The 13,210-nt window shown below is 37.3% G+C and overlaps 1 protein-coding gene across 4 annotated transcripts in view; it reads left to right on the top strand.

Moving 5' to 3' along the window:
- Nucleotides 1-13,210, top strand: part of SLC9B2 (solute carrier family 9 member B2) — a 504,139-nt gene that overhangs the window by 205,510 nt on the left and 285,419 nt on the right. For all 4 annotated transcript variants that reach the window (XM_044062120.1, XM_044062122.1, XM_044062121.1 and 1 more), the window contains exon 6: nucleotides 7,252-7,379. In XM_044062120.1, the coding sequence (XP_043918055.1) occupies nucleotides 7,252-7,379 (128 nt within the window). The remainder of the gene's footprint in view (nucleotides 1-7,251; nucleotides 7,380-13,210) is intronic.

Below are 13,210 nucleotides of genomic sequence, written 5' to 3'. Positions count from 1 at the left end.
AAAATATAAAACACTTCTTAGAATATGTAGCAATACTAAAGACCCACAAATCAAGGTTAACATCAAAAAGCTACTGAAGGCACCGAAAAATACTTTCAGCAAACAAGGCCATGAATTTAAACTAGCATTGGAAGCCAAGGATAATTACAAATCCTTCTTTTATTCTGTCAAGAAATTAAGAAATAGCAGACAACATTGCTGTAAACACATTCAACATGGGACTTTCCAAAACAAAAATATATCCTCAATGGGACCTGATACCAGGCTGGCTGTGGTGAGCTTATCTACTGACTTTTTTCTCAGAGGTATGGCATTTGTAATGCTGCTTCACAAGGACCCTAGAAATTATAGACCCATTAGCCTGATGAGCCTCGTCTGCCAAGACCATGGAATGGGTCATTACTAACCTGATAAATTATTATATTAAAACTCTTATAAGACATGATCCCCAGCAGTTTGGCTCTGTTAAGGTAAGATCCCATCTAGTGAATCTGGTAAACTTCTTCAAGAGGGTAACTAAAGCCATAGACAGTGGTCGTGCAGTCCATACAGTGTATCTTGACCATACCAAAGCATTTGATATCATACCACGTGCTAACATTATTAACAAACTAAATGAGCTCCAAATTGATCCCTATGTAGTTAGGTGTTGAGCAGATTTGTTGAGGATCAGAACCCACACAGTAAGCTTAGCAGTTGCATCCTCAGTAGAGCATGAAGGTGGCCAGTGGAATCCCTCAGGGATTTGTGGTAGGATTCCTGCTATTTGGCACATACTTCTATGATCTCTACATCAAAAATGGGGATCTGTTGTTAACCAAGTTTGCAGATGATTGTAAAATGGGTGTCATCCTTGAATCCCCTTCTGACATGCAGATGCTACAATTTGAGCTTATGTGTTAGTAGCTGGTGCACAAATAACAGGCTAATACTAAATGCAAAAAAACTGCAATATTGTTGTATTTGGTAAACAATCCTTCCACCCAGCTTATAGTATGGACAATGCTCCACTCCAAAATGAAGATGTTGTGAGAGACCTTGGAAAAGGGGTAGATAATTCTGTCTTCTTTGATCATCATGTTGCAACAGTGGTTAGGAAATCCTTCTGTCTAGCACAGCTGGTTCTAAAAGGTATCCCGTCTAGATCAAAAGGATTTATCAGGCCCATAATTGAATACATTGCCCCCTTTGAGATGCATCTTACTAGACATATCAAGCAGTTGGAGAGACACCAAAACGTCCTACCAAAAAAGATCATGGGCTTAAAAGACCTGAGCTAGCAGGAGAGACTGGAGGCTCTGTCCCTGTATTCATTGTCCTACAGACTCATTAGAAGTGATCTGTGTGTAATGCTTTTCATGCCATTAGGGCTCCAGCAGTCCAAGACCTCTTATATCTCCACAAATCAAACATCCCACCAAATAATAGAAACAAAGATCTGAACCTGCTTCAGCAATTAAATCACAGTGGGGAGAGAGATTCATCACACAGTGACTACCCCTTCTCGTAACAAACTTCCACTCCAGATCAAGGAATTTGACATACTATCTTCTTTTAAAAAAAGAGTTGGACAATTAGATATGCATTCACAAATTTACCCCCAGCATGACTGGCCTATCTTTTTTTTAAAAAGGAGGTAAGGACTGAGGGTTGGTATCGTCAAGGTATAAATTGACAATTGTCTAGTTGCCTTGTATTTACTATATACCATGGACTCTGTCAACTGTAGATCTGTTAGACTCACTAGTCTCATATGTAAAGCTATGGAGAGTATTTTCTTAGACCTCATTAATCTGGACATTGAAAATGTCTTAATCCCAGACCCTCATCAGTTTAGTTCTGTCTTAGAAATGTCCTGCCTTTTTTATCTCATTAATTTCTTTAGAAAAGTAACTGAAGCAGTGGATAGTTTGGTTATGGAGTGAAAGCATCATATCTGGAGAGGGCCAAGGCCTTTGACACTATTCCACATACAGGCATTATTGACAGAATTGTAAATCTAAGTATAAATCCTTATGTTGTGTGGTGGATAATAAACTGGTTGCTGATAGAACCTATGTAGGTAGAGTCAGTGTTGGCACTTCCGAAAGCAAATAAAAACTTACCAGTGGTGTATGACAGGGCTCAGTGTTGGGCTTTCTCCTATTTGGCATCTATTTCTCATACCTTCAGGATGACACTCCTGTCCCCTGGTTATCTAAGTTTGCAGACAGTTGTAAATTAGATATTGTTATTCAGTATTCCACTAACTCATAATTGCTCCAACATGGTTAGACCATGTTAACAACTGGTACAAGAACAATGGTCTCAGATTAAATGAGAAGGATGTAGCATAGTTTATTTTGGTAAACAAAATATTTTCACATGACATTTAGGTGATATATTCCTCCATTCAGAAACTGTCAGAAGGGATCCAGGCACTCTTGTTGAAAATTCTTTATCAGTTGACCATCATGTCTCCTCAAGTAGTTCAGAAAGCCTTCTGTCTGGTTCATCTTATTTCCAAAAGCATCTCTCTAGATCCATAGAAGTGTCACTTCCCTGTTACGTGTATGCCATCTGACCCATTACAGAATATAATGCGCCATTTGGCATACAACTGTATAAACACATCAGTCAGCTTGAGAAACCTCATAGATACATAACTAGAAAGATCAATGGCCTCAAAAAACGTAGTTATAAAAACAGACTGAAAGCCCTCTTTCTGTACCCAGTCTTTTCTAGACTCCTCTAGGGAGATTTGTGTCAAGCCTTTCAAGCCATGAAAGATCCAACCCCCTTTGACTTCCTTTTCTTTCAAGGAACAAATGGTACCTCAAACAGCTGGTTAAAGGAACTAAACCTTCATCAACAGATAAGTAAGACATGTAATGATAGATTCATATCACAGTGTAACCCTGACCTCTGGAACAAAATGCATTTGTATATCAGGCAGAGTAGCAGTCTTGCCATCCTCAAGTTAAACCTAAATAATTGGATTGGCAGCCTCAAATTCTCCCAGTCTATATTGTTTTGTCTTTCATGAGACTGGACCAAACATCTGAATAGGGTTTTTTGGCTAGGCTTGTAAAGGTGTACAGACTGATTGCTTAGTACTTTTCTATGAACCAATGAGGGTCTTGGGACAAAAGGTGGTTATGTTTTGGGGAGGGCTTATGTGTAGTAATTAGGTGAAATAAAAGGAGCTGTCATTGCTAAAGGGATGTGCATAGTATAGTAGTGTTGGTAATTATTTGGTAATTGGTAGTGTTGGTAATTATTTGCGATAGTTTAATGATGAGTGCAGTATTATGTGAGAGAAAACAGTTAACCATAGTCAGTGGATTTGTTTGAAAAATTAGGAGGGAAGAAAATGATAAAGATCTGGAAGATTTTGGTTAACAGTATTTTAAAAGGAGGGGAAGCACCAATATCTTGGATGAAAGCTGTGGTGGCTGTGTTACCTAAAGATGGCAAAGACCCTTCAGACCCAGCTTCATATTGACCCATTTCGATTTAAACCATGATTATACAGTGTTTATGTCTATATTAGCTAAAAGAATGGTAAAGGTGTTACAAAACTTGGTAGATATGGATAATTTTTTTTAAGGTGGGGAGGCAAACATTTGATAACATTAATAGAACAATGATGATGATCCAGGGGAAGTAGAATGTAAGACAATATCTGTAGTTAGTGGATCTTGATGCAGAGAAAGCATTTGACAGAGTAGGCTGGGAGTTTATGAGTAAGGCATTGGAAACGTGCACTCCCTGATATAATAAGGTTAATTAGAAGGATATATGAAGGATCGGAGGCAAGAATTAAAGTGGAAGAGTGCCTTTCAGATAACGTGTTTGAACAGAGGAACCAGGCAGGGGTGTCCTCTTTCCCCTTTGTAATCTGCTTTATATTTTGAGCCATTGGCAAATAAAATAAGGGACTCAGAAATACAAGTATGGAATTGACATGTTAATCAAGAAAAGTTGGCTTTATTTGCAGATGATATTATTTTGTACCTGATAAATCCAGAAAAGGACAGCTCAGTATTGTGGACATTTTGAGACAGTTTCAAGTTTTTGTGGGATATAAAATTAATGAAGATAAAACAAAGGCTATAACTGTAAATTATGTGCCCACACACAAAATGGTACAGCAATACCCATGTTTATGGGGGCATGATAAGATGAAGTATTTAGGAGTATGGATTAAAAAGGCTTCTGTTATGAAAGCTAAGGATATGTGGGAATATACGAAAAAAAGATAATACAAAAATTGAGAAATTGGAAGTTATGATGATGATGATGGAGCAATTTTTATTGTGAAAGCACTTACAAATAAATCAACTGTATCTATTGATTTACTGCCTCTGTGAATTTCGTTTTTTGGATTGTCTCCTTTTCCTCTGCATAAGGGATTTTTATATATAAAGATTTAATTTAGCTTAGATCACATGACTGTTAATGTACTATTTAAATGTAAGGAAATTAGGTGTTTATTGTATCTGATGAAGTTCCGTTTTTATGGTGGAATAAAGGAACGAAAGCACTTATACACCCTTTCTTGAAGCTGGTGTTGTTGCCTTATTTCGGAGAAGAGCCTTGTACTTTGCCTTTTGAATATTATATTCACAAAACAACAGAAACTAGTCTAAGAACTAAGTCCCAATACATGAGTGGAGAAAGGAGATTTTGACAATAGGGATGACTACAAGTAGGGGCACAGAAAATAGGCAAGAGAGGGCTATAGTTAACTGGAGAAAACTGGCAAAGGAACTCATATATTGGCAGCAAATAACTTGATCAGGAAAGGTAATATATGGTTAAATGAGTCCAAGAAGACATTTGGATTGAAGGCTAGAGACTGCCTTCAGTACCAGGGCTTGATCTCAGTGTACAGGCAAAGAAAAGGGGATAGGGGAATTTTAAGTGAAAGATCTGCCCTGGTAAAATTTTTAGTTGAATGTAGAACAGAAGCAGCTGTTAAAAACAGTTTAATATTAGGCCATATAAAATATTGCATGATAGCTATACAAATTAGTCAGAGGTTGGAAAATATTCTGAAGAGAGACTGGAAAATCAATTTACAAGAAAACAATGGGAAGACATATGTATGGCTCCCAACTATGCAACCAAGTCCGGAAGGTTTAGGATCTTTACTAGGTGTTTGCATAGGTATTTTTATACCCCAAGCAGACTTCAAAGATTTTTTCCTCAAGTAGATAGCAAGTATTACAGGTGTGATGGAGAAGAGGTAAATTGGAACATATGTTTTGAGAGCGTAATAAACTGGCCTATTTTAAAAATTCCCTATAGACTAATCTGTCGGATATATTGGGTCAGCAAATAGTTGTAAGTAAGGAAATGATTCTTCTGAGATGGGATGCAGGATCTGAATTGCCTAGGCATAGTAAGGCCATATTAAGTTCAATTCTGTTGGCTGACAAAAAAGCAATTACTAGAAAGTGGAAGTAGTCTACACCAACTGTAGTTGAGGTACTGACTATTATAAAAGAAATGAAAGAAATGGAAGAGGGATCTTTAGAAAAGGGAAGGACCAAATTACATAGAAGTAAATGGAAACTGTGGGAACAATACATACAGAATAATGTTCAGGAGGAGAAGGAGTGAGGTTTAAGGGGAGGCAGGAATTCAGTAATTTTATGAAATATTGGACTGATGATAGTAGTAAAGAAAATATATGTGATGTCTGTTGTATTTAAATGGAAAAATGTTTAAATGGTTTATTTCCTTTTCTGTTGATTTATATTTGCCTGTGTCTCAAGTGATAATTTAATGAAGGTGTTTAAAGAAATGGTCAAGTCTTGAGTAGGAGAGACTCACCCTGCTTGGGAAGTCTGGTTCGAATACTTTGTGTAGTGGTACAACCAGTTAAGTCTAGCAGGTACTTTTCTTCCTCCCACACAAGCTGTGTCACCCCTTCCAGCAGAAAGATTACATTCTATATCTTAAAAGCCATCTTCCAGTACTGTGGTCCAGTCCATATTAATATATCCTGCTGTTACCTGCCACTTAATGGTGTCACCACTGACCTTGCACTTTTTGCCTTGCAAATAGTGGGCCCATGTATTGGCTTTGTACAGCTTCATTTGGCTACTTAGGTCACCTGGCCACCGGGCACTTAGTGGCAAACAATGCCCATGATATGGCTTCAGGTATTTGTCCCAGTATTGCTATCCTGTGTGAGATTCTTTGATTATTTAACTGAACTATCATGGAAGAATTTATATCACCATTTGTCTGGCCTCTACTCTTAGACCAGTTTGCCATGTGTGACACTGCTCCAGATAGCATAGCTTTAATTATCACAAGGGAAAAAAAACCTCCACCACAATGAGATCACAATTCCCGGAGGGAGGGTAAGGTCAGATTCACAAAGTGCTTTACACTAAGCATTAGTTACTCAGTGTTGTGCTAGTGTTAAACTGAAAGCTGCCATAAAACCTCACAGGAGATAAGAAGGCTGTATATGGTTATTTTGGAGGAATAAGCAAGGGAACATGGTATTTATACTCTGAGTTGCTGATTGTTTCAGTACAGAGAGAGGGAGGTGGTCTTAAAATATATTAGAGATATAGTGCAGTGTGTGTTACCCTGGCCATGAGAAAGTTTGTGATCCTATGCTTTAGTTTACTTAGTATTTGTTTTGTGGTGTTAAGGATGAAGTGGGTAATGATGATGATGATGATGATGATGATGAGACCTATTCTTCTAGTGCATATACATGTAAAATTACAGTACTGAGGAACATTTATATTCTTGAGAATAGAACAGAAGAGTGTAGAGAATGTTTTACACAAGAAGACGGATTTACTTGGACATCTTTATTTTGATCAACATATGGTTCGTGATGTAAAATGCTTGCAACTAAGATTATGTCAGTATGGTTTGTTTTCATTTTTATAAATGTATGATTGCCTATGTCATAAGTGATAATTTAATAGAGATGGTTCTTGTTTAAAATAATAAAAAAAACATTGGTACCAGTACTCCATGGTCCAGAATGTGAAAAATAAAAAAAATCTGATTTATAAGAAAGATTGTGTTTTAATCATTCCTAGTCACTTTAGTTGTATTAAGATCAAAGCTGTTCTATGTCGTAATGCAGGCATAGTCCATAACTGTGTTATTCGAGTGGACATACTCTAGGTAATGAAGTGCTACACAGCATTAGCAGTATAATGCGGATAAGAATCGACTGTTGCACCAGGAAAACCTTTACTAATATAACTACAATTCTGATTTTCATTGCAGGCACTGCGGAAGTTAAAGGCAGTCTGTGTACGGTTGTCTCTTGGACCTTGTTGTGTTGAAGCATGTGCAGCTGCAGTTCTCGCTCATTTCCTTCTTGGTATGCCATGGATTTGGGGTTTCATCTTAGGGTAAGTCATTACATGCATTTCTTGTACATTTACAACATTTACGTATGTGGTAACCAGTGATGGTACTTCACTGGCTCTGTCATGATGGCAGTTATTTATGAGCTATGTTTTCTGATTCTGGATAGTGGAAGAAAACAGGTCAAGTCTGGCAGCTGCGATAAATATTCCTAACTGCACTGCTCTTTAGTCTTAATAACTGGAAATAAAGCAAGCCTATTTCTTCCACTGAGTCATGTGCAGCATAGCAGAAGAGGAAGTGCAGCCAAATGGCCAGCACACTTTCTGTATGCATTGCATCCTGAAGTACTTATTAATGACTTTTATCAGCCATAACAAATGCTCAGGATAGTAAAGCAAAGCCGGAACTGTCTCTATAGTTACTATTGATTCATAATATCTGTAGATATGGCAATAATCTGTACCTGTTGGGAAAACGTTATGGCCCAAACTTCAGTACTTAGTTTCTTGTGGACTTGAAGAAGTTACTGTACCCCAGACCTATTATATAAACAGATGATCTCAAGGTGAAGAATAGTTTAAGATTTGCGAGTTAAGAGCTGCAAAGAAGGTTAAGCAACCCAGCTACATAATGAAAATAAAACCAGCTACTTATTTTGTTAGTATTCAGGCTGAATGAGCTACTCAGATGACTTCCTTAGTTTTTGCCAACCTTGCAGTATCATGAACTTAAAGAACAATAACAAATTACATATTTACATCCTTAGTGTTACACATCAGGCTACCTTTTCCTTTCAGAATGAGTCTTGCAACACTATAATATGTACCCTTTCTCCTTACTTTTCTCAAATATTCATTAGTCTATGTCTTTTCAGTAGGTTGTGAACAGCCTGTAGTTTGATGCAACAAACACAGGTTTTGCACCAGTGTACGTCTCACATTGGGTAGTATGTGTTAGTGTATCAGCCTGTCATTATGCCGTCTTCATTTTTCTTGTTGTTATGAAACTATTAGTAGCTCAGGTGTCTTTCCCATCATGATTAGTTTGTCCTACGCTTCCCTCAGAGTTTTGAATAGTGAAAATGTTGCAGAAAATTATTTTCCAGAAGAGGTACAATATAAAAATAATGCATGATTATATTTTGTATTTGACAAGGCACATAATCAATATTATTCCCTGAAAAATCAGTATATGATTATAGCCAATCTACTAGCAGAAAGGTAAGGCATATATCTGTGCTACCAGCTTCCAAGGTTTGGGAATGGACATGGTGCACCCCAGAAGGGTTAGCTGGGGTATAGGATGAAGTGGTCAGCTGTTGTATCACTGGGGATTTTACAGGATTCACCACTGCCTGTATAACCTCTGGTACAGACCAGGGATGGTACTGGCTGCAACAGATTAAGAAAGGGTATGTTAGGTCTCTAGTACATGTTGTGCAGGTAAAGCCATCAATGTTCATCATTCACACTGCTGCAGTGGCCTTTAGGCTATATCGGTTGTATCCTGCCCCGGACACAACAACCATCCAGCTCCACAAAGCACTGGCTGTCTCTCACACCTTTACTTTGACTGCTGATTGGCCAGTCCAGTGGTGGGAAATCAGCAATTGGAATGAAACAAACTTTAGTGCTTTCTTGCCAATACGAGAATCAGCACTGAGGCTTTGCAAGAGCAGCAGTCAGTTTCAAGCTTCATTTCTGACAGATAAAACCCCAGTGGGGAACCCTTCCACACAGAATGTATTGCTCTTTTAAGAAAAATATTGTATATATTTTTTAAACTTTCAACTTTTAATTGTATTTCCCCTTTAAGAAGCCCAATATTTTTCTAAGTATCAGAAGTTTCATGTCAAGGATTACTATTTTAGTTCTTAGCTAATTATGTATGTCTGGGCACGGCTGGTCTTAGGCATAGGCGAACTAGGCGACCGCCTAGGCGCTTACAAACCAGCCTCGGAAAGAGCTATTTTAACTATTTATTTTAATATTTTAATTAATAAAATTCCTCTCACTCGGCTCCCTGCTCAGGAAGCCTGATCCATAGCGAGAGAGAGGTGAGCACCCTCCCACCAGCTGCAGGTTGGCTCGGAAAAAAAAAATTATGGTACACCAGTCTGTTACCTTAAGGAGGCCAGCCCTGTACGCCCCTTCACGCACGTCTCCACACAGAAGAGAGAAGACGCTTTAGCTGAGAATCGAACGGGACTACGTCTTTTTTTTTTTTATAGCTATTTTGAACGTAAGCAAAATCCATATGATAAACATTTCAATTTGTAAAGAATAAACAGTTTCTAATAGACATACTACATTTTCTCTATGCCATATCAAAATGTCTACAAATTCTAGTTTTCATAATATATCAGTAAATTAGACCATAAATAATTCAGAATTGCTTATCAGAAAATATATGGAAAAACTCACTAATGGTATGCTTTCTGCATGTAAAAGTAGTATTAAAATGAAGAGGGAAATTAAATACCGCATAATACAAAATACAGTAACGAACGGAAACAGAAGGCTTTTATATTGTATACTTTTTATTGTATACTGGGCTATTTCTGTATTTCATCTTATGGGAGTTTTTCTGATATCATATTCATTTACCATTGCTCCCTTTTTCTGAAGCCTTTGGGAATTTCAAGACATATAGCCCATTTCTAGCATACCAGTGTTGGGATGCTGGCATGTGTACTTTGATATGAATACCATACAAAGCTAAGCAGAGGAGATGCTCTGGAGGCACATCTGGAAAGGCAGTTTTGTACACATTAGAAAATGTAACTGGCCTTTAATCAGGGGGAACTCTGTAAAAGAAAACAGAAACATGATAAAGACCATAAAACACTGTCCTACCTATCATGTAAAAACTGGTAATATATTTAGCACACATTATATGGTGTTTAAAGTGGTTATTGTATATATCAGTTAAAAAGCTAGGCAAGCTTTACTGCATTATGGAAATTATATTAATAAATTAAAAAATATTTTTCCTCAGCTAGTTCATAACAGATGGTTGAACAAGAGAAACATGTAAGGTGTCATGAAGATACACATTTAAGTGAAATGCCATGCAGCCTGAAACCAAATCAGGTATAGTTAACTAGTAATAAATACATCAAAAGCTACAAATTAAAATGAACAATTGACTTGGTAGATTTTTATCATACGTGCAATAAGCAAGAGGTAAACAAGTAATAGATTTACCAATAATCTCAACCAAAATGTAAATACATGATACAAAGCAACACACTGGTGAGTTTGGTGACCTTTAGCTAGGACCTGTTTTGGTCACTGCCATTTACAAGAATACATTGCTGCATAAAATTTAGATAAAATTTTGTCCCGAAGCAGAAGATACATAATATTGATAAATGACATGGTGATAATGCACCTTAGTAGAACCCGACCTGTTCCACTGAGTAACAGTAAACTGCAGAAAGCAAAAGGAGAAAAAAGCGAGAGATTTTGGAGTGTGTGTGTGTGTGTGTGTGTGTGTGTGTGTGTGTGTGTGTGTGTGTGTGTGTGTGTGTGTGTGTGTGTGTGTGTATCTGCACACAGCAGAGGATGCAATAACATGGAAAAAAAATACAACATCCTCAAAGAAGCCAACAGCAGGCATGTTAAATTAATATTCATAATATCACACAAGCAGAGCAACTTAAGGCAAATTGTCTTGTGGAGTCTGTGTAAAGAAACAAACATTAAAAATAAGGTAAAATGTGTTCAGTGCATCACAAAGTAGCAATTCAGTTATATAAAGCAGATTTCTTTCTGGTACTCAGGATACATTCCGCTGGAAATACGTGAAGCTCAAAGTGACTGAGTCATGTGATCATTATGGCTTGACAGGTCTCACCCGAGACTGTATTGAGGTGTATGCCAGTCTTGCCTGGAGTGAAGTTTGAGCACCCACCCAATTATACAGGTCCTGTTTGAAGAAAGATAGTCTAGCATGTATCTCAGAGGTGAAGAAGAGGGACTACGTCTTACTGTGCGGTGACAACGCTACTGCAGCACCACCACTGCAGTATGAAAAGCTCTTTCAGTTTGTTTGTGTCTTTCGGCTTATCCTAGTTAGGGGTCATCACAGCGGAACTCCGGTCCGCTAATGATTGGTAGTGGATTTTTTATGTGCCGGTTACCAGCCTGCACTTAGCGAAGCCCTTCACGCATGTCTCCACACAGAAGACGCTTTAGCTGAGAATCGAACGGGACACCAACCACTGTAAAACCATTAATACCCATTTGCCTGCAGTGTTTTCAGCTGATAAATGCTGGGCACCAGTCTTTCCTTTACCTCCATCAAAGCCTTCAAGCATACCACTGGGTCACCACTAATTTAGTTCCCATATGTCAGACAGACACTAACGGAGAAACAGACAAAGTATATATAATGTGTCATCTTCCTTCTCCCCAAAATTAAATAAATTTGGAAAGGAAATGTAAATGCTAAGAATATATAAGCAAAGTTTAGGAACTGACATGGTGTTATTCTATGAAAATTTCACAATACTGATGTAACAGCTAGGAACTGCTCAGAAGTTGTTTGCTGGTTTATGCTTTTAGTCTGTAGTTACTCAAAAAAAATGGAAACCACTAACAGTGGAAACTTATTACAGTAGAAACAACTGTGCATCAGAATAATTAATTGCCTCACCCATCAAGCTAAAGCAGGTATATGTGAGATGTCATTTTAATAATGGATTTATTGTACTTAAGTAATTGCTTACACTGAATTTGGGAACATATATTCCAGCCTTTCAGTTCATCAAGCTCATTGTGGATTATCTAACTGTCAAAATCTGGTAATGTTCAAAAACAAAGAAAAAATACCCATCAAGCTAAAACAGGTATATGTGAGATGTCATTTTAATAATGGATTTATTGTACTTAAGTAATTGCTTACACTGAATTTGGGAACATATATTCCGACCTTTCAGTTTATCAAGCTCATTGTGGATTATCTAACTGTCAAAATCTGGTAATGTTCAAAAACAAAGAAAAACTAAGGGAAGTAAGCCAATTTCTGGATAGGCACAAGTGAAGTTTTCTCACAATGTAGCCGTAAAGCTTTTCAGTTATGTAATCATGTACTTTTTTCTCTTAGTGTTCTCTTATTTTATTAAAATTTCAAGCCTGCTATAAAAGCTATACAAAATAAAACAAGAGCATACCATAGACGATTTAAAAGTATATCCTGATAATGCAACCTTCTACTCTAATATTCTCAGCCCTTCTGTATTCACTTTCATACTTCTAACTAATGTAATTCAAACTGAAAAAGAAAAAATAAAACTCTTAAGTTATCCCTTAAAAGAAGAAACATTGTTCTTATCTATTTTTTAACTACACTATGTTGAATATTTTTCTACCTTGCACAGAGAGGAGTACTCTGTGATGCAACAATTTTAAAATTAGTATTCCTTCTCCTTAAACATAATCTAATTTATATTCTTCAATGGATCGCAGAATTGCAGGATTTTCAGTGGCACCCAGCTAAAGCCATAAACAAATGAAACACCAAATGATATTTAAATACACAGGTTTGAAAACTCCCATTCCATTGAAAAAAGCTGTATGTAAGCTTGTGCCTATCCCATTTTAAAACATTTTAGTTGCATGTAGAAAACAGATCTCTTTGCTGCTCATTGAGGGATCAAGATCGTACCATCAAGATCAATCCTGATTGGTGATTGTGTCCATTAAGTCAGAGGCTGTATCACAACAGAGGTACTGAAAATTAGGTTTCTGCAGCATAAGCTCCTTTGGAGCAGAAGGCTATGGGTTCTGTTCTCACACCAGGCAGATGGACTGCTGAAATTACAGTGGAACGTAAGGGAGGTGCTGCACTGCTGAGTATGTCTTCCTTC

Source organism: Protopterus annectens, chromosome 2.part1 (assembly GCF_019279795.1).
Source record: "Protopterus annectens isolate FY-2018-M chromosome 2.part1, PAN1.0, whole genome shotgun sequence".
Classification (NCBI taxonomy): Eukaryota; Metazoa; Chordata; order Ceratodontiformes; family Protopteridae; genus Protopterus; species Protopterus annectens.
This window is presented reverse-complemented; position numbering and strand designations above follow the sequence as displayed.